This window comes from Xyrauchen texanus, chromosome 30 (genome assembly GCF_025860055.1).
Source record: "Xyrauchen texanus isolate HMW12.3.18 chromosome 30, RBS_HiC_50CHRs, whole genome shotgun sequence".
In the NCBI taxonomy this organism is placed as follows: Eukaryota; Metazoa; Chordata; class Actinopteri; order Cypriniformes; family Catostomidae; genus Xyrauchen; species Xyrauchen texanus.
This window is the reverse complement of record NC_068305.1, coordinates 19,618,480-19,641,051: the sequence shown is the minus strand read 5'-3', so window position 1 is coordinate 19,641,051 and position 22,572 is coordinate 19,618,480. Positions and strand designations below refer to the sequence as shown.

Sequence of the window (22,572 nt, the reverse complement as noted above, 5' to 3'; positions counted from 1 at the left end):
AACTAATACATACTAAAGCTCAGCACTATTTTACAATGAGTGGAAAGTTTTCATTCATATTCTACATTTTAAAAACTGTTGGCCAATAAATAATCTATAGAACTGTTTTCCCAGCCTTAGTTATCATTATCGGCAAAACCCACTATCAGTCAACCACATGTGGCCAAGCAATAGCAAACATCCTTTGTCTGTTTTTGGTGTCTTCAGACCTGAGGTTATCAGACCTTTATTGAACTTTAACAAGTGTAGTTTGGTGAACTTTGACAGGGATTTCTTTGGGTTCCTCCCAAACTACACAATCTCAAATAGCAAAGAAAAACAGAAAACTTAGTTGAATGATTTATAAATAAATAATGTCTGCAAAAGAGGCTTGTACACAAGGTTTCTTAAAAATGGCTCACAATGTTATAATGTAGAACTATGATTTATAGTAATACGAGTTTCAATATTTCAAGTGAAGCTGTTTTTCATGTTTTTTCAAGCTTTTGAAGTGTAGTCAGGACTCAAAATGACTCTCTTTCTCTCTGTCCTTTCAGGGTAAAAAAGCTGACAGAGACCCTTGTGACAGTGCAGCAGTTGGATAAGAACATGAATAATCTTTGTTCTTGGCTCAGCCGTATTGAGGCAGAGCTAGCTAAACCCATTCACTACAGTGTCTGCCATAGAGATGAGATCTGGAAGAGACTGGCTGAACAGCAGGTTAGCATATCATATGATTCAAAATATATATACTGTAGAGTGGGGTTCAAATGGGTCCACATCACAAATCTGGGATTTAAAGGGATAATTCACCCAAAATTCACCCATTTTCTCACCCTCATGCCATCCCAGATGTGTATGACTTTCTTTCTTCTACTGAACACAAATGAAGATTTTTAGAAGAATATTTCAGCTCTGTAATCAATGCAAGTGAATGTTGGCAAGAACTTTGAATTCCCAAAATTCACTGTAAATTCAGCATAAAAGTAATCCATACAACTCCATTGGTTTAATCCGAGTCTTCAGAAGCGATATGATATGTGTGAGTGAGTGAGAAGCAGATCAATAGTCAAGTAATTTTTTTACTATAAATTTCCTCTTTCATATTCTTCTTTAGTTTTTTGGCAATCTCCACCTACTGGTTGGGTCTGGTCAAAGGTGGAGATTTAAAGTAAAATGTCTTAAAGCTGATGTATGTAACTTTTTCTGTATTAAAATACCTTCTCCTATCCCCGCTTAATAGGCAAAGACAACTCAAAGTAAGCCATACATAGGTTAATTTACTTGTAAACTGTCTTTCTATATTGCTTTAAAAGCTACCCACTTAGACACGCCCCAACAACATTACTCAACCAATGTTGTGAGTTGGGGTGGGACTATCTATTTGTTTGACCAATGTCAGACGGGGTTGTATTCAGAAAACTGGTTTGAAAACATGTTTATATTTGCAATGCCATTGGTGAGGAAGGAATTACACACTTCAGCTTTAAATATTTAACTGTTTCTCACCCACACCCATCTATTGATTCAGAAGATATGGATTACCCACTGGAGTCTGCCTTTATGTGATTTTTGGAGACAAAAATTTCTGTCCACCATTCGCTTGCTTTGAATGGACCAACAGATCTGAGATATTCCTCAAAAAAAATCTTAATTGTGTTCTGCAGAAGAAATAAAGTCATACACATCTGGGATGGTGAACTACCTACCACCCCCCACCCCCTTATCCCCAATTTGGTATGCCCAATTCCCAATGCACTCTAGTCCTCATGGTGTCATAGTGACTCTCCTCAATCCGGGTAGTGGAGGACGAATCTCAGTTGTCAACTGAGACTGTCAATCCATGCATTTTATCATGTGGCATGTTGAGCATGTTACCGCGGAGACGTATTCACGCTATTCTCCGAGGCTTCCATGCACAACTCACCACTTGCCCCACCAAGAGCGAGAACCACACATTATAGCGACCATGAGGAGGTTACCCCATGTGACCTTCCCTAGCAACCGTGCCAATTTGGTTGCTTAGCAGACCTGGCTGGAGTCACGTGAACTATCCCTTTAATTTAAACATGGACGTTTTTAAAGGTTGGATATCCTTGCTTCCATTGCAGCACTCAAGATGCTCTTTTGAACATTCTCAAATCATGCTGGGATGACATGGATCATCAGGTTTTACTAATTTTTTCACTCAAATTGAAATGCCAATAATCTTATTCATAGTGTGGGAGATCAAATCTAATTAGAGAAATGTGAAACAGAAGAATCTTCACTAGTGGTCAAAGCCCATCATATGTATTGTGCAAGATTCTGGTTCAATCTCATGAAATGCCAGACTGCTTGTTATCCAAGTTTAGATATTTCACCTATGTGAAACTGTTTCAGCAGTTTCCATGTTTTCATAATTAGCTGATAATGGTTTTGGCTAAATTACAAGTTATTTGAAATGATACTATTTTCCATTACATTTAGATTATAAAACTATCTGATAATGTGACATGTCTTGTATATGTATTTATGTTTAGGACCTGCATCATGACATCGAGCAGCACACTGAAAGGGTGGCGTCTGTGCTCACCCTGTGTAATGTCCTTCTCCGTGATGAAGATGCCTGCAGCAGCGATGGAGAGAACCACTCCATCCAGCAGACCACACACAGCTTGGACCAGCGCTGGAGAAATATCTGCTCTGTGTCCCTGCAGAGGAGGCTCCGGTATGGCTGTTCGTCTAGATGGGTCCAAATGAATCACAGCAGGACTACTGTTTAGTTGATGAAGTCTCAATGAATTGGCAACCTGTTCACACTGAATACAGATTCAGATGGTCTGACAAAGTGTAATTGGTGTTATTAGAGCTGGAAATGACAGGCCTTATAAATAATGCTGTTTTAAATGTATTACAATCTACTTAACTTGCTTATCTGTGTGCTTTTAAACACTAATCTCTCCCTGCAGGATTGAGGAGACGTGGAGGCTGTGGTGTAAGTTTCAGGAGGATTACTCTTCTTTTGAAGACTGGCTGAATGTAGCTGAGCGCACTACTGCTGAACCAAATTCATCAGGCATCCTGTACACTGAGGCCAAAGAGGAGCTCAAGAAATATGAGGTGTGATGCAACAGTATTTTGCAAGTCACATGTGTATCACAAATGAAGTAGCCATTTCGTTTTTCTGGTGTTGCTTGCTACTAGGAGGATCTACTTTTTGTGGGAAAGGGAAATTATTTAAAACACCAAACAATTTCTTGACAATTTGGATCACTGAATTAACAAATCATGGTTATGCAAACATGTTCCTTTTGTCAGTACATATTAAAGTTTAGATACACATGTTATATATATAAGGCACTTATTAATATTTTTTAATGTTATTTATAATATGTACATTATTAATGTTTTTTCACCCAAAAATGAAAATGTTCTAATGACTCACCCTCAGGCCATGCCAGATGTGTATGACTTTATTTATTTTGCAGAACACAATTCAGATTTTTAGAAGAATATCTCAGCTCTTTAGGTCCATTAAATTCAAGTGAATAGTGGGCAGAAATTTGAAGCTCCATAAAGCATATAAAGGCAGTATAAAATAATCCTAATGACTCAAGTGGATAAATCCATGTCTTCAAAGTGATATGATAGGTGTGGGTGGGAAACACATCAATATGCAAGTCCTTTTTTTTACTATAAATCTCCACTTTTACTTTTCTTCTTCTTTTGTTTTATGGCGAATCACATCATACATGCATATCGCCTCCTACTGGTCGGGGCTGGTCCAAGGTGGAGATTTACAATGGAATATACAGTAGTAGCAATGTCTCTCAAATAAATTGTTATGGTCTGTTTATTGTTTTAGGTGTTCCAAAGGCAGGTACACGAGAGTCTGACCCAGCTTGAGATCATTAATAACCAGTACAGGCGACTGGCCCGAGAGAATCGCACAGATGGCGCCAGTAGACTCAGGGTCATGGTGCACCAAGGTAACCAGCGTTGGGATGCGCTCCAGAGGAGAGTGGCTGCCATACTGCGCAGACTCAGGGTAATGACACTGCTATATAAGAACTTAACTGCATCATTTTATTTGCACCAAAGGATTTATGTTTGCATGTGACCGAGTTTAGCATGGCCTATCCAATTAAAATCTGAGGTACTAATCTTACGTAATGATTTTTACAAACCTCTCCTTTTACTTTCTTTTGTGCCTTCTCTTCACTCATTCTCTCTCTTTTTAACTCATTTAGCATTTCACGTGTCAGAGAGAAGAGTTTGAGGGAACCCGTGAGAGTCTTCTGGTCTGGCTAACTGAGATTGATCTTCAGCTGACCAACGTAGAGCACTTTTCTGAGACCGACCTCCAAGACAAAATGAAACAGCTGAAGGTTATACAACAAGATTTTTAAGTCATACAGTTTTACAGAGAGTTTCAACTAGTTTAAAATGTAATCTTAGTTCACTTTATTCAATTGAACATTAATCGAAGCCTCTTTCTGTCCCCCTCCAGAGTTTTAAGAAGGAGATCACTCTGAACACAAACAAGATTGATGCTTTGATAGTGTTTGGGGAGGGTTTGATACAGAGGAGCTCTCCTCTAGATGCTGTTGTGATTGAAGATGAGCTGGAGGAATTGCACTCATACTGTCAGGAAGTGTTCGGGAGAGTGGCCCGATTCCACCAGCGCCTCATCTGCCTCCGCCCGGTACTATAAGCTCACTTCTATACACATTTTTTAAAGGGTTTAGGTAAGCATTTGGGACAGGGCCTTTCTCATTTGTATGTTGGTCAGCAGCACCTGCAGTAGTACTTGATAATACACCCGTAATATTAGAAAATTGGTAAACCTTATCAACAATATTGAGGTAAATATTGGGCAACACTGTCATTAGAGCCTCAAGCTGAATTTGATTTAATTTATTTTAGTTTATTTTATGTTTTAATTGTATGAATGAAAGTGTTTTCTTTCACTGTCTCTCTGTAGCAGGTGTTGCTGGAGCAGCCAGAGCTCTTTGAAGATGAGAGGTACAGAGAGACGCTGGGCACTTCCACTTCCGCTTCCACCCAGCCCTCAATGTGCCTGCTGTCCCCACTTCAGGAGCACTCAGGCCGTGAAACTCCTGTCAGCGTGGACTCCATTCCTCTAGAGTGGGACCACACTGGGGATGTGGGTGGCTCTTCTTCACGTGATGAGGATGAAGATGCTGCCTTCTTCCCTGCCTTATCAGGTAATTATGGAAAAGACATCTTGATTATTCAAGCCCTGTACCACGTTGCAGACAGCACCACTACTGGTTCTCTAGCTTGCTTCCACTGGCTGGCTTGTGTGACTGCTAGAATGGGTGGTCATAGTCTCAGCTAAGAGCTTTCTTAAAAATGTGAGCTCCCACTTAGTTGGCTGGATTCATGCCATGTTTAGATTCTGGGTGCATAGATTTTTATTAGTCCACCAGGAAACAAATCCATGCTTACAAGCTCACGGTCTGCAATAATTAGCACATTTGAGAAAGAAATAATCACTGGATTTGCAAGAGGATCATGGTGTTGGATCTTTGAAAGATATTCAAGAGTTTTGTTTGAGTTAAAGTTTTGTTTATATCATCATGGACTTACACTGACACCTAAGGGCATGGATGCAGCTTCATTCAAATAGTCCAATAACAGTGAGTTACTGAGATTTAGCAAGTAGCATTCGGCTGGTCATGTGATCCTAATATGGTGGCCCCCATGAGGGGACCCACTCCTTGTAGATTTAGACAGCTTTTATTCGGTTACTGACTGGAGTCTTCATCTCATTTGAGTGCTCATGATTTCATATGCGTGTTTCAAAATTATAATTCATTTCTTTAGGAAAAAATTCATTAGTTAACTAGATTTGTGGCAGATTTCAAATTTACCTGTTCCTAAATGTCTCATATAAATGCATACTGTGGTTGGTGGCTTTAAATGTCAGTCAGATGGCCTCTTCTTTTCTAAGTTGGCAGTTCTAATCCAGAATAAGCTGCAAAGTGGACCAGACAAAGTCTAGCTACTTGAGACTAGGTGTGTCAAACGGCTAGCGTACTCATTCTACTTCTCTCCCACCATATTTAGATGTCAAAGAAATCCCAGAATCTTGATCTAAGGTGAAAAAAACATATGGGCATCACTGTTGTCTGCTTATCACCTTATTTTGGTGCATTCACATCTGTCCAATCCCACTGTCCCACACCACCTCATTCACTTTCCATATTATTCTCTCTCTCTCTCTCTCTCTCTCTCTCTCTCTCGCTCTCTCTCTCCACACATCCTTTCTTGTTCCCACATCACTGTGGGGATGTTTATGAATAGACTGGGCTTGCTAGATCATTAAAGGCCTGGTATTTCTCACCAACTCTTAAATCAAAGGAATCAAGCGTCATTTCTCACCCTGCTCTGCTATGTGCTCTTATCATGCCTTGGCCCTGTGGGGCAGCTCTGTGATTAGAGGCAGGCATATCCAGATCTCAGGAAGCACAGAGCACATTGGATGGTTGTGTCCCCTTTACACAACCCCATGCTTTCATGCTAATGCTTGAGATACTGTAATAAGATTAATTTATTTAAACTGTGCACTCTTGAAGCTTTGATAATTACTAGAAAAGTGCACTTGCATAACATACTAGCGTGGCATATTGTAATAATGTTTTTGTTTTATTTTATTATTTGTAGAGGGTTCATATCATTAAGAATCAAATCGTTCTTGTAATTTTGGGACAAAATGTATTTTGAAATCAGAGTGCAAACCTCCCTGGAATAAAAAGGCTTTTTATGGAAACTGAGCTACAAAAAAAAAATATTTATTCTGTTCTTCCACAACTTTGTGCCATCACAAAGTTGTGTACAACACATGACATGCATGTTAGCATGCAAGTGACACGATTGGGTGTTTAAAAATGTAGGATCGCCCAGTCTAAGTGAGGTTATGTGTATTTAAAATGTAATAGGGGCATATAATAAAATTGCTGTAGACCGCCAGAGGAAGGTCATGAGAAACTAAAATAAGACTAACAATATATGGAAAAATGTAATGTAAAATAACGACCCCTTTTAAAAGCAAAATCTGTTCCTCTCATAGTGTACAACTCTACCCTCATAGCCTGAATAAGGCAGGGACTAGGGTGCATTGTTAGGGTTCTGTAAGTTTGTTTGCTGATTATCTAGGTTAATCTCTCTCTCTATCTCTCTTCTTCACATATTCACAGGACAGAACTGGCACTTTCAAAACATGTCTGAAAGGAAATCTCTTCACCTGGAAACATCCTCACCTGCACATACCAGCACTCCCTATAAGCAGGGTTATGTAAGTACATGCCTTTATGCCATTCCTTCTCATATTCCAAATATGAGACACATTCATTAAAGGTCAAAATTTGCATATTACTTTTTCCTAATTATGACTGCAAGCATAAATATGTGGATTTTCAAACATGTTAACATGCCCGTAATTTTGACAGAGCTTGTGTTGTGTGTGTACTCTGCAGGTCCAGCTGATGTCAGAGTGCAGTGGCAGTATTAAGAGTGTGAAGAGGGTTTCTATGATCCTGGATGATGAGGAACAGCACGAGGAGCAAGGCATCACTGGCCTTACGACTGCAGACAAACAAACAGGTGCACACACTTTATCAGTGCACAGGAGGACAGAGCCCTGAGAACTTAAAGTCTGGTCATACAACAAGACGCATAACAAATAGGGTGTAGACACCACATCGCTGATGGCATGTACAGGCCGACAATTTGTAATTCCTTAGTCTGGATGGGTGGGTGGGTTTGTGGATGGATGGATGAATGGATGAAGTAGATGGATAAATAGATATAGATGGATAGGTTAATGGATGGATAAATGGATCGGAAGATGGGTAGATGGTTTGCTACTGTGGATGTTAGATGAGTGGGTTGATGGGAAGCTAGATTGATGTATTGCTAGTTTAGGTAGATAGGTTATGTAGATGGATGGTCTGTCTGTCAGTGAAGTAGCCTATACATGCATGAGAACGATTTGGTAAACTTCAGTATTAGGTCAACAAGCATTTTGTTCGGCCAATCATGTTCGTGATAAAAGCAGCACAAGCATAGGTGGACACGTGCACACCACCACCACTGTGTTTGACAGACGCGGCACGTCTCTGAAGGTCGACGGGTTACAAGCTCTAATAAACATGCTTCCAAACCAGGGGGAAGATATCCTTAATGTTGTAGTGACAGTGTAGGGTATAAAACTGATTTTCTGAATGTATTTGTCTCATTATATTCTCCACAGAATCTGTTAATGACTTTTAAATGACCACAAGTTTGGCTATTAATAATGCACAAACTTGCTTTATGATGTCTATTTGAATATCTATTATGTTCTTTACTATCAGTTGTTGATCAAACAAAAAAGAGACACATTAATATCAGTCACATATAGTGCAGAACTGGCAAAGAAACAGTATAGTGACTCTTCTATGGCTTCTCATTTCATAATCTGTCACTTTCCTTGCATCCTTTTCTTCGCATCCTGTCAGCTCTCTCTTAGGATACAAGGAAAGGAAATGAGGAAGGAGGAATCCAAGTGAAATGTATTTGTCAAATTAAACGTCCCGCTCATTCAAGCGTCATTTCAGAGCATCGCCTTTGCGCAGCTCCATTAACCTACCTCGGAACACTCACTGTTATGTTGTTCAAATTTAATTAATTGATATATTAAGAATAAATCCAAATAATTCAAACTCAAAGTATGTGAGAATTACTGTTTGTTAAAACAGCGGTAAAAAATTAACACAAAAGAACACAAAATTCCACATTAATCCACCTGCGCATCCTCTCTCAAGCCTCCTCATAAAGCTTCCTCTGTCCTCATTTCAATTGTTTTGCTGTGTTTTTAGATGCTGTAAAAGAACTTCATCTGTTAAAAACACATCTCGAGACACCTGCTATAAGCCTTATTCATTGCACTGCATCTAGCTTTTTTAGAGCAAGAACGTCTTTGGTCTGAAACCGGGTCAGAAATTAACAAGGGCTCAGGGCAGAAATGCCACTAAAGGTGACAAAAATTACCCTGAAATTAGAAATGTGGGGTCAAAAAAAAAAAAGAATTACTTACTGTATGATTTCTGTTTCTTATTTGTAACATCAGATATGTTTTTTTTATTCTAGACGTATCACTTGAAATTGTTTGATGTTCATTTATATTTATAGGTAACCACTTATCTGTATTCAGATTGAACCAGTTTTTTAAGGAATTTATTAATTGTACAAGTATTTGATGTAATCAATGACATCATATTGTCATATTTTGTATGGCTAGAAAAAAAATATGCCCTAACAATTCCCTCATAATGGTGAAAAATGCCCCTAAAAACAACTCCAGGGGGCAAATGTTCCCCTTAATAGAAAGTTAATTTCTGAGAATAGTCTAAATAGCCTCTTTTAGAAATGCTTTAGCCAATTGTTACATAAATGCTATACATATTATAGGAAATAATAATCATAAAAAATAGATGGGTAATTAGATGGTAGGTGGATGGGTGGGTGGTTAGGGAGATGGGTAGATAGATTATTGGATAGATGGACTGATTTGTAGATGGATGGTTAGTTACATACAGTAGGTAGATGGGTAGACAGATTTGTGGGTAGATGGATGGTTAGGTAGAAGGGTAGTTGGATGGTTAGATGAGTAGATACTTTAGATGGGTGGGTATATTGGTATTTTGGCAATTGGATGGTTTGTTACATGGGTAGATTTGTAGACAAATTGGTGAATAGATGGATGGTTAGTTAGCTGGGTATATGGATGGTTAAGTAGATGAATGGTTTGTTAGTTGGGTAGATGTTTAGGTTGATGGACATTAGTTAAATGGATAAATGGGTGGATAGATTGTTCGGTAGATGAATGGTTAGTTAGATGGCATGTAGATGAGTGGGTGGATGGGTGGGTAGATTGGTAGATATGTGGTGGATGTGTGGTTAGTTAGATGGGAGGATATATGGATGGTTAGTTATATGGAAGAGGGTTAGCTAAAAATAAGGTTTGTTAGATGGGTAGATACTGTAGATGGTTGGGTAGATGGATAGTTAGGCAAATGGATAGATAGATGGGTTGCTAGCTAGACACACGGGTGGGTAGATGGATTGTAAGGTAGATCAAAGGTTTGTTAGTTGGATAGATGTTTAGGAAGATAGATGGTTAGTTATTGTAAATGGATAGATGTTTAGGTAGATGAAAGATTCTTTTGATGGTAGGTAGATGTATAGTTAGATGGTTAGATAGATGGGTGGGTAGATGGATTATTAGGTAGGATCTATCTACCCACCCATCTCTCCACCCATCTACCTACATTATGTAACTAACCATCCATCTAAGATCTAAGGATGGTTAGCTAGATGGTTAGATAAATGGATGGGTATATGGATTGTTGGTTAGATTCATGATTAGTTACATTGGTAGATTTGTAAACAGATGCGTGGGTGGGAAGATGGATGTTAGTAAGATGGGTAGGTAGGTATATGGGTAAATAGATGGATGGTTACTAAGTTGGGTAGATGGATGGTTAGGTAGATAAATGGTTGGTTAGTTGGGTAGATGGATGTTAGATAGGTAGATGATAAATATCTGTATGGATTATCATATTAACTTGAACTAAATGATGTATATTTACAATGTTCTCAACAGGAGTGATAGAGCGCTGGGAGCTGCTACAAGCACAAGCTGTGAGTAAGGAACAGTGCAGCACTAGAGACCCTCTGCCACTGACATCTGACCTGAACAACATCACTTCTTGGCTGGACTGTGTCACCCCTGAGCTGGATCGGCTGCAGAAGCCTGAGACATCTGCCAGTGTCGAGATCTTAGAAGCTAGAGTCAAACAGCTTAAAGTGAGCATATCCACAGTAATGGTCTACTAAGTATCAGCATCCATTCACTTCATCAGTAAATTTATATGATTAGATTAAAACACCTGTTCACTATCACTCCGACCACCCATAGTGGATTGTTATTGTTGTTGCTATAATGTCAGGAATTATATATTCTCACAAAAGTATATTGCTTAATTAGGGTGCTTATTCAAATAATTTTTTAATGTAAGTTTGTGTCCTTTATATTTGTATTATTTCATAATATAATCATGGCTAAAGAGGTTGCAGGTACTCAGCTGTAGCCTCTTGAACTTTTTTGCTTAATTAATAGTAGATAACAATAGATTAATATAGATAGACATATTTGTATTGTGACCAATTTGCATTCAAACTTTAAAGACTCGAGTTTAAATTCAAGTTTCAGACTCTTCTGTTTCTCCACATCACACAGGAAATGCAGAAGGCATTTGCTCGCTATAAGACCTTGATGCTTTCTCTGAACTTGGGTGGGCGAGAGTTGCAGGAGGAGGCTGGACTTGGAGCTCAGGAGCTTCAGGAGGATCTGCGCAACATGAATCGGCGATGGACAGAAGCTTGTGCAGGCCTAGAGGGATGGGAGGGGAGTTTACGCAATACCGTAGAACGTTGTCAGGTGAGAGAACTGTAACATATTTATGCAAAGCAAGGATGGAAGGAGAGGTATGATGGGTTTAAACTGAAATTAAACTTTTCTGTTTATTTTTCACCACTGATCTTTGGCGTTCCCACTTATATAGGAGTTCCATGAGATGGTGCACTCTCTACTGCTATGGCTGGCCCATGCAGAGAGCAGACGCTACATGGTGAACATGCACGGCCCTTCTGTGCAGATATCCATGCTGCAGGAACACAGGAACACATTGAAGGTGAGATGGAGAGACCCTTTGACTCTTTGTTTCTTCGTTTCTTCATACATGTTTTCTTATTTGAAGCCTTAAACCCATTATTTGAGTTTTCCCCATTCTATCATAGTTTATCTTAAAAGAAAGTCATGTACTCTAATATAAATTAAAGCAAAATAACTTTTTCAGCCATCTTTGTTTCTGAAGAATTTTTCCCATAAATTTTTTTCCAGAAGGATTTCTTAACCTTTATTAAATTATTTTAAGCCATGAACCAAACCAGCCATTACCAAAGTGAATCACAACATTACAAAGGTTTATTTGAGGCAAAAAAGTATTTGAAAAAGACCAAAGTACAAGACTGTATACTTAAAATCTATCATGAGGGAGTAAACAACAATCTAATGAAGCATTGCAAAGGACATAAAAATTAAAAAAATTAAATAAAATGAATTATTTAAAGTTTTGATTATATGTATAGAATATATACATTATTTGTAATACCTTTGCATTGAATGACCGTCTGAAGTCTGGAACCCATGGACATCACCAAATTCTGGGTTCCCTCCCTAGTGATGATTTGCGAGACTGCTACTGTCTTAAGTTGCTGCTTGTTTGTGGGTCTTTCTGCCTTAAATTAATGTTCTGGGTTCAATTCAAATTAAGCTCAATTGACAGCATTTGTGGCATATTTGTTTCCCTCCTTTTCTTAAAAAAATAAAAAGCAAAAAAAAAAAAATGCAAATTAAGCTCAATTGACAGCATTTGTGGCATATTTACATTTACATTTATGCATTTGGCAGACGCTTTTATCCAAAGCGACTTACAGTGCACTTATTACAGGGACAATTCCCCCGGAACAACATGGAGTTAAGTGCCTTGCTCAAGGGCACAATGGTGGTGGCCGTGGGGTTAGAACCAGGGACCCTCTGATTAACAGCCCTGTGCTTTAGCCACCACCACTCCCATTTGTTTCCCTCCTTTTCTTAAAAGCAAAAAAAAAAAAAAAAAAATACAAATTAAGCTCAATTGACAGCATTTGTGGCATATTTGTTTCCCTCCTTTTCTTAAAAAAATAAAAGCAAAAAAAAAATCGAGGTTACAGTGAGGCACTTACAATGGAAGTGAATGTGGACAATTTTTGGAGGGTTTAAACAGAAATGTGAAGCTTATAATTTTATAAAATTTCATTAATACTATAGTTGTCTAAATCATAATATTTACATACGTTTTAGGGTTTGTTAATATTACATCGTCATGGTAATGAAGTTGTAAAACTGGCTATAACTTTACACAGAAAATGTTAGTATCGTCCCCCATTCACTTCCATTGTAAGTGACTCACTGTAACTTTGTGCTTTTTTTAAAAAAAAAGAAAATGAGGGGCAAGTCAAAATAAATGTTTGAGGTTATTTACATTATGCCACAATTGTTTTCGATTGAGCTTAACTTGTATTGAACCTGGAACATTCCTTTTAGTTTTACCTTCAGCAAGTGGGTTGAGATCATGTGACTGACTCAGCCACTGAAGAATATTCCACGTCTTTGCCTAGAAAAGCTCTTTTGCATTCACAGCTTGTTTTTGGTCACTTTTCATCAGTACTGTGAGGCACCGTCCTCCCAGTTTTGCAGCATTTGGCTGAATCTGAGCAGATAGTATAACCCTAAACACTTCAGAATTCATTCTGCTGCTTCTGTCAGCAGTCATATCAATAACAAACACTAGTGACCTGTTTCCATTGGCAGCTAAACATTCCCATGCCATAACACTAACTACACAAGGTTTCATAGGCGATGTGGTATGCTTTGATCATAAGCCGTTCCTTCCCATCTCGATACTCTTCTCCTCCCATGATTCATCTTAGTTTCTTCTGTCCAAAGAAAGGTGTTTTAGAATTTAGCAGATTTTTTTATATGCTTTCTGGCAGTCTAATCTATCCTTCCTATTGTTGAGGCACACCAGTGGTTTACACCTTGTGGTAAACCCTCTGTATTTACTTTTATGACATTTTTTCGTTATTGTAGACTTTGACAGTGATATTTTTTTATTATTTTTTTTTTTATTAAACCTTTATTTAACTAGGAAGAGACTCGTTGAGATTAAAAATCTCTTTTACAAGAGTGTCCTGGCCAAGACAAGCAGCAGTACTATACCACATATACAGTACATACAAACTTAAAAACTGCAAACATACTAGATACATAAAACAACTGACACAGCAAATCTTTCAAAATCAGCCACAATCCTAAAAACACATTAGGTAAAACATCTGCAGCCAGATGTGGCTGCCTCCATGTCAATCAACAACCTCTTAAAAGCAGCCAATGAGACGAGCTCAGTAAGTTTCATGGATTTCTGCAAATTGTTCCAAGCAGAGGGAGCCGCAAACTTAAAAGCCTTGTTTCCTAGCTCAGTTCTGACCTTTGGGACAGATAGCAGGAAAAGATCCTGGGAGGAAGATTATAAGTCCCGGTACTGTTTATACTGATATAGGTCAGAAGGTATGATGGGAGGAGACCTAAAATAGCCTTGTAGATGAAGATAAGCCAATGTTGAAGTTTCTGTGTTGATAGTGAGGGCCATCCAACACGTTCATACAATTCACAATGGTGAGTGAGGGCTTTCATACCAGTGATGAACCTCAGAGATCCATGGTATACAGTGTCAAGTGCATATAAACTTTGAGATGACGCATGCATATATAAAACATCACCATAGTCAAGTACAGACATAAACCATATGCCTACCTCCTGGAGAGTGTTCTTGACTTGGCTTGATGTTGTGAAGTGATTTTTCTCCACCAAGCAATTCATTTTGTGATCCCCCACCACACTTGTCTTCCATGGTCATCCATGCCTTTAGGTGTTGCTGAGCTCTCCAGTGTGTTCCTTCTTTTTAAGAATGTACCAAATTGTTGATTTGGCCACTCCTAAGGTTCTACTTTCTCTCCAATGGATTTATTTATTATATTAAAAAAAAGTCAGCCTAATAATGGCCAGCTTTAGTTGAATTGACCACTTTCTGGACCTCACAATGACAGTTTACAGCAACAGCTTTCAAATACATATTCCACACTTGGAATCAGGCCCACACATTTTAACTGCATAATTCTTTATGAAATAACCAGGGAATAGCCCACACCTGGCAATGAAACAGCTTCTCAGTCGATTGTCCTATTACTTTTGAGCCCCTGAAAACGGGGGTTTGTGTATAGAATATGCTGTAATTCCTAAACTGTTCCCCCAATTTGGATGTAAATCCCTTAAAATTAAAACTGGAAGTCTGCACTTCTATTACATCTTGATTGTTTCATTTCAAATATTTTGTGGTGGCATACAGAAACACATTTATGAAACTTATGTCACTGTCCAAATACTTGCAGACCTAATTGGTATGTACAAATATAGAAGTAGTTTGAGAGACCGACCCGATTAACAGGTACACTTTGTTGGCTGTGATTCTCTGGTTGGTTGATCATTCTCTGCAGGATCATGGGTAATGTTGCTATGCAGCAGAAATTCCACTAAACTAACATTAATATTATTATTATATTAAATAATATTGAAGTAATATGCACCAGATTTTATTCATCCAGAACCAGACAGTTTTAGGCTTGAGAGGTTGTGCGTTACAGTTATTTTCATTAGCATGACTGTAGACTATATCCTTAAACATTTAAATGGACAAACAGGTTCATTACTAAGGTGCCATTAGTGGTCAGCAACAGAAAAACATAAGAAACATCTGCTTCGTCATCCTCTAAGACTGACCAACCACGAGCACCACCACTCATTCATGAGTGTTTTGTGTCATGTATTACCTGCAGAGGAATTCTTTTGTCTAATGTATTGCTCCCCCTTGTGGCAGGTTCTTGCTGAGGAGTTGCTGGAAAGACAAAAGCAGGTGGGCTCCCTGCAGGAGATCGCCTCTAAACTGCTCCCAGAGGCTGCAGGAGAGGACAGTGCTGAAGCATGGGAAAAACTCCATGTCATCGGAAGCAAACTTCATCTTCTGTCACGCCAGGTCAACCAGGATCTTCACACTATTCAGGAGCATTTGGTAAGAGCATTCAAGCAAAACATTCCTGAAAGTGAAGCGTGTAATTTCGGTGCCACTAGCATTACAGAGAATGGCAAAAAAGATTATTTTCGAACAGGTTTCCTGAACACATCCCCTGACTTCCATTGGTTAGACAAAACAGATAGCCCTACTCTAAACTCTATAAAGTGCAACAGTGCCCGCCATCTTTTTCATCTGTCCTGGTTCCGGAAGTGTTTTTCCCATTGATTTATTTTTTTCCCCACAGGGAATCTTATAAACCAACCTAAGAGTTTTAAGCCATGAACCAAACCAACCAGCTCCGAGGTGAATTACAACATTATCAACAAGCAAAATAGCATTTTAAAATTTGACAAAAAGATAAAGGTTGGATGGCTTCAATAGAGGGATATACCATTGATTAGCAACCTGGAAACTCATGGTTGTTCTGTTTCTAAAGTTTTTTTAGTTATTGTTAAATATCAATTCACCTATGGAGAAAATGAATGGGATGTAGCACTCAATTGGTTGAGATAATGTTATGTGAGGCTGTTGTGGATGCTTAAACAGTAATGTTTCAAAAACACGACTGAGCCACAATGTTTGCACTTTTTGAAGTAATAGACAGTAAGCCTTATTTTCAGTTCCCTCTGCATATTAATCTGTGGTATGAAAAAGTAATATAACATCCCAAAAATTACACACTTCACTTCATTAGTAATTTGCTCAACAAAAAGTAAAGATTAAAAGGCCAGCACGCTCTTCTCAATGGTTTATGGTTTCCCTCCCTCTGCCAATATTGGTTGCTTGGAATTAAAATATACAGCAAAGCTGTAAATTTTATTAGAACCATGAAGGTTTTATGACCTCAGAGGCATTTACCTTTTGCATGCAAATTCATACAGATCATAACTTAACTTTATATTGCTTTACATCTAAATAATATGAGCTGAGAACAAGCTTTTTATACAACTTGCAAGCACTGTAGTGATATTCCTTAAAGGAATATTATTGTTGCAATACAAGTTAAGTTCAGTAAATAACATTTGTGGCATAATGTTGATACCACACAAATGAGTTTCGGCTCGTCCCTCCTTTTCTTTAAAAAATATAATCTAGGTTACAGTGAGGCACTTACATTGGAAGTGAATGCAGCCAATCCTTAAAAGTTAAAATACTCACTATTTCAAAAGAATAGCCACAAGACATAAACAATATGTGTGTTAACATGATTTAAGTGTGATAAAATAACATACAAACCTTTTCTAATTATACAACTTCGTTGCCATGACTATGTAATGTCAACAAACACAAGGCTAGCGCCTTGCATGGCAGCTCTGCTGTCATTGGTGTGTGTGTGTGGGTGAATGGGACACAGTGTAAAATGCTTTGGTAACCTCTAAGGTTAAAAAAGCGCTATATAAGTGCAGACCATTTACTAAGACGACCATAAAAATTACAATTTAAACAACTTTACGGCTGAATTAATACATGAGTTTTAACAGAAGAATTAATGCAATTGCTTTTATAAAATTATTGGCTTCATATTTCTGCCTTTTAAACCTCCAAAAATTGTCCCCGTTCACTTTCATCATTGTAAGTGCCTCAATGTAACCTCGATTTTTGTTTTTGTTTTTTAAAGAAAAGGATGGACGAGTCTAATTGAATTTTTGTAGTAATCAACATTATGCCACAAATGCTGTCGATTTAGCTTAACTTGCAATAAACCTGGAGTATTACTTTAAAACAAATATTTAAACTCAAGCAAATAATTTAATTCAAATTACTTAATTTTTTTAATTTGAACATGTTTTACTTTCTAAGAAAAGTAATATTAAAGTTTATAATCTCCTATTGACTACATTGATCAAATGCATAAAAAATGTAAACCACACCAATGGTGTCATCGTAATATATGCACACTGACTTGCATGTGGTCTTCCTTTTTACACCTGTTTGCATACTGAATTGTAATTGTTTGCAATGTGTGGATCTTGCCTTCCTTGCCATATACATTATTTAACCATTTATAGTGTGCAGCACTGTAGACGGGAGAACAGAAGTCCAAGATTAGGCAGATCAGTCATACTGTAAAAGAAGGAAGATAACTATTTTATTTGCTCATATTATAGAGAGATGGGACCTGGTGTGAGTAATGCTCATTTCTGGTGCAGTGCTAATCTCAGCTATGTTGTGTGCTTTTGCAGGAGGCTACAACAGATGTAACAGGAGACAGGAAATCCTCATGCTCCAGGTACAGATTGGCAGCTGACTGACTACATGCTAACCATTTTCATTTATTTAGCCTAGTTAAATAGATTCAGTTAGTTTGAATGAATAATAAATAGTCATATTTTTAGATGAAAAGAGAAATGCACACATACAGTTGCCCCAAAAAGTACTTGGACACTTTTGGACAAAAAGTCACTTAAAAATGTGTGAATTACATACAAAAAAATGATGAATGTTATTGCATTAGATAACACAACATAAAGTCAAGTGACACCTGCAAACTCTAGAGCTTTTCTCAGAACTAACTTTTTTAGCCATTTTTGCGGGAACATGTCCAAAAACGTTGTCTACATTTTGAACAATAGAGTATATATTGTTTTATAATTCAAACCATAACAAACTTCTTTTTGAGAAACGTGTGTTATATTTGTTCAAAGTAAATGGCACTTGATTTGATATTTTGAAGTATAATGGAAATACATTCATACAATTTTAAGTGTGGCTCAAGTGTCCAAAATACACTTTGGGGCCACTGTATGCACAATAATCTGACACAATATGTTTGTACGGGGAAATTATTTGATCAAATTGAGCAGTTGTAAAGAAAGTCTGTGATTTTTCTGTGTTGTTTTAGATCGGAGAAGCGTGACCCATCACATCAGCACTCTTTCTTCCATCGGGTACTGCGGGCTGCTTTCCCTCTCCATCTCCTCTTCCTCCTGCTGCTGGTGCTGACCTGCCTGGTCCCTCTTTCCGAAGACGACTACAGATGCACCCTTTCCAACAATTTTGCCCGCTCTTTCCACCCAATGTTGCACTACACCAACGGTCCTCCCCCCACATGAACCCCGGACACAATGATCAATCAGAAGACGCGTTCTTATGTGTCAAAGGTCTAGTGGAGTACCTCACTTTTGTCTAAGCAATATTTTTAAAAGCTGTATTTATATAATTCATTTTATACTATTTATTCCCCATTGAGAGCCATACTACTGATAATTTTTTAATTGTTTGAATATTACGAGTTGTATGTGATCCAAAATGTTTTGTCCCGTTTTCTTGTCATTATGCTGTAAACACGGATCTTAAATATGTCACTGATTGTTTTTCTAATAATTTAGTCTAAGCTGGTTTTTAAGATTCAAGTAAATCATGCAGTGATAAAGGGTAATATGTCTGAGAATTTGCAACTGGAATCGATGGACTCCTGGGCAGGATTTAGTTTTTTTTGTAGATTTGCTCTTGAACCATAGTTTGTGATTCACAAAATTGATAGCTGCTTTTTTTATACTTTTATTTGGTCAAATAAACTTGTCACTTTCCATTATATATGTTTTTTTTATATTTAGAAATAATTGCTCATATTAATCAAGTTCATATGTGAAACCACCCCTGCACCCCTCACCCAGATCCCCCCACAAAAAAGGTATTGTAAAAGAAATGTAAATGAGGATCATTTTAATTCACTCCTGCAATTATATAGAACTTATGTCAGTGTAAATATACCACATTGTTACAAGACATGTATGTGTACAGAATGTGCATTTCTAATCCTAATTTCACAAAACAAACAAACAAATGTTAAATAAACATTGTCAAACTGAATAAAAATGCATTACAACTAACTGGTCATTCATTTTTACTTTTCAAAACTTGCTAAAGGAACATCTGTGTTTCATATCAAAAGAATTTAAAAAAAATGTATGTGGTTGCAGGCAGATAAAATAACTGATACATTTGTTATCTATTTTTGTGTGTTTAATCTTTAAGGTATTGTCATTTATAGTTCAACTAAAATGTATGGGCTAAAGTCACTGGACTGTTCTTGATTTTTCTGTTCTTCAGGTTTTCAGTTAATTATATTCAGTTATTTTAAAAATCACAATGCAATAATCATTTTTTTATTTGTGGTTCAGATCTGTATATTCGTAAGATTAAAAGTTTTCACAGTGGAATAGTCTTGAAATTGTCATACTGAACAATAGCAATGAATAATTCAACTGTCAGTAGAAAATGTATAAATGTTTTATAAAAGGCCTTTATGTAGTAAAAGGGGTGGGGAACAGAAAGGAAAAAAGCAGTTTTCAGAATAAAACATGAAATTTACTTATCTCATTTGAGAAAAATAAATGCAAACGATACATTCAGCTGTCCTGAATTTGTTGCTGTTGCTATGTGAATCCACAAATGTATTTTTCTCTGGTTTTCCTAATACTGATGGAAAAAAGAAAGGATTTATACAAGTGAAATCATTGTTTTTTCAGTGCTCTCCTTCAGCCTTCACATTTTAGGCTTAGTTCACACAGCACTTACTGTATATTTGTTTTTCAAATCTGACTGTCCACGGTATATCTACATTGGTTAAATAAACATTGTGCATTGCTACATTGGTTTCTAGTGTAATGAAGAGAGTTGTTTTCTTCCACAATGGCAGAGTAGCAAGCTGTTAGTATGGAAAAGGACATAAAATTGGAAATTTTGCATCTGGTCATGTCCTTCAGGACAGCTTGCCATGAGGGTGAACTCATGGGGTGCAGGAGAGTGCCCTTCGAGGCATCACTGTATTTAAACATTCATGCACATGCAGTCTGAAATCACTCATTCTTTATTTACTCTATAGCGAATGCTGCATAGTAAGGCTACAACTAACGATTATTTGGATAATCGATTAATCTAGCGATTATTAGACCGATTATTCTGCAATTAATTCAACAATTAATCATTAGTTCTTTACCGATTATTCAGCTTGTGCCCGACTTAAAAGGTTGTATTAAATGTGCTTACTAACAATAAAAGGACAAAATCATCTTTTAAAAATATCTCTAAATGACATTCACTGAATTAAAGGGAAAAAATACTTTTTATTAAGTTTAATACAGTAAAAGAGTTCACTGCAAACAAAATCCTGTCGTTATCAGGTGTTTTTGTCTTGTTTTACATTTAAAATAGTCTAAAAATCCTTAAACAAGATACATTTACTTGAGAAGCAACAAAATATTTAGACTTGCTTTAAAGCAATGTATCTTAAATATAAGTGTATTTTGTATATAAGTGTATTTTTTCACTTGTTTTTTCTTATACTTCAAGATCTATTCTCTAAAAGCAATTCTAAATATCTTATATGCTGCGTCTCAGGTGAATGCATCTTTTTTAAAGGATTTTTAAATATTTTTATTTTAAACAAATTTTCTCCCCAATTTGGAATGCCCAATTCCCAATGCGCCCTGGGTCCTCGTGGTGGGGGAGGACGAATCTCAGTTGCCTCCGCGTCTGAAACGTCAATCCGCGCATCTCATCATGTGGATTGTTGAGCGCGTAACCACTGAGACTTAGTGTGTGTGGAGGCTCACGCTATTCTCCGCGGCATCCACGCACAACTCACCACGTGCCCCACAGAGAGCGAGAACAACATTACAGTGACCATGAGGAGGTTACCACATGTGACTCTACCCTCCCTAGCAACCAGGCCAATTGGTTGTTTAAGAAGCCTGACTGGAGTCACTCAGCATGCCCTGGATTCAAACCTGCGACTCCAGGGGTTGTAGTCAGCATCTTTACTCACTGAGCTACCCAGGCCCCAAATAATTGTATTTTTAATATTAGATTCAACATTCTCAGATAACAATATTATCTTCTGTAGTACAGTTGCTAAATAGAATATGTTATTTTAAAAGGAGTTTTGGCTATTTATATTGGAAAAAAAGCCAATACAAAACATATTTTGTTGCAGTGTACAAAGACTACCCTCTCTCGCCTTTCTGTTCACTTCAATCCATCTTTAACTCACAAAATAACAAACAAACTCTGTTTTATTAATAAAGATGCATATTGCCAATTTTTTTCACGATAAGAAATGTACTGTGAGATCTATTATTATTCAATAAGTCACGAGCCATCACGTTATAATCTAGCTGCATTAAGCGTGCACACTCGAGGGACAAGCGTCCCCGTGACAGTGTTCCTCAGCCGGGTACAGTATCAATCTCTCCCCCTTAGATCGGGACATTTGTGCAACTCATAGAAGCACAGAGAAATGCCAGTTTCAGAGTTTGTAGTTATTTACATGATCTGCTTCCATATTATTTGAACTTTAATAAAGCTATAACACATCAAATATAACTGCATTTAAGATGTTACACCAGGGTGTTTCCTTTAAAGAGGTCCAGCTCCACTTATCCCACAGCGAGAGTGCTTCTGTATTGACTTTTTGTATTATTGCATTATTATTCCCTCATAATTTGCGATCTACATCATCTGAAGCTGTTTGGTAAGTTTAGAATGCATCTGGACTGTGAGTTGTGTAATTCTTCCTCTCCTAAGTCTGTCGTGAACTGCAGTGCTGCTCTCACACTTCATCATTAGAGTTTAATGTGATCTCATTACATTCAATGAGATCAAACTACTATTCAACAATGAAAATTGTCGATAACGTCGACTAATCGTTTCAGCCCTACTGCATAATTCACTATATGAGCAAAGAGTGAGCGGATTCTGACACAGCTAGCTGCTGCACGCTTTGTAAGACGTTATTTTAAAAAAATACTCAAAATCCAATTACAGATAGTTCAGACTGAGAGGCATTTCCAAAAATCTGATTGTGATC

General features: G+C 37.5%; 1 protein-coding gene across 1 annotated transcript in view; it reads left to right on the top strand.

The window, feature by feature from the left end:
• The window catches only part of LOC127623910 (nesprin-2-like), a 108,881-nt gene extending 90,038 nt beyond the window's left edge, over positions 1–18,843 (top strand). The window contains exons 63-77 of the mRNA XM_052098501.1: positions 537–699; positions 2,502–2,689; positions 2,931–3,081; positions 3,827–4,009; positions 4,212–4,349; positions 4,472–4,666; positions 4,949–5,189; positions 7,185–7,282; positions 7,464–7,590; positions 10,634–10,836; positions 11,270–11,470; positions 11,595–11,723; positions 15,567–15,758; positions 17,945–17,991; positions 18,604–18,843. Coding sequence (XP_051954461.1) covers positions 537–699; positions 2,502–2,689; positions 2,931–3,081; positions 3,827–4,009; positions 4,212–4,349; positions 4,472–4,666; positions 4,949–5,189; positions 7,185–7,282; positions 7,464–7,590; positions 10,634–10,836; positions 11,270–11,470; positions 11,595–11,723; positions 15,567–15,758; positions 17,945–17,991; positions 18,604–18,814 — 2,467 coding nt within the window. The 3' untranslated portion in view covers positions 18,815–18,843. The remainder of the gene's footprint in view (positions 1–536; positions 700–2,501; positions 2,690–2,930; positions 3,082–3,826; positions 4,010–4,211; positions 4,350–4,471; positions 4,667–4,948; positions 5,190–7,184; positions 7,283–7,463; positions 7,591–10,633; positions 10,837–11,269; positions 11,471–11,594; positions 11,724–15,566; positions 15,759–17,944; positions 17,992–18,603) is intronic.
• The last annotated feature ends 3,729 nt before the right edge of the window (positions 18,844–22,572 follow it).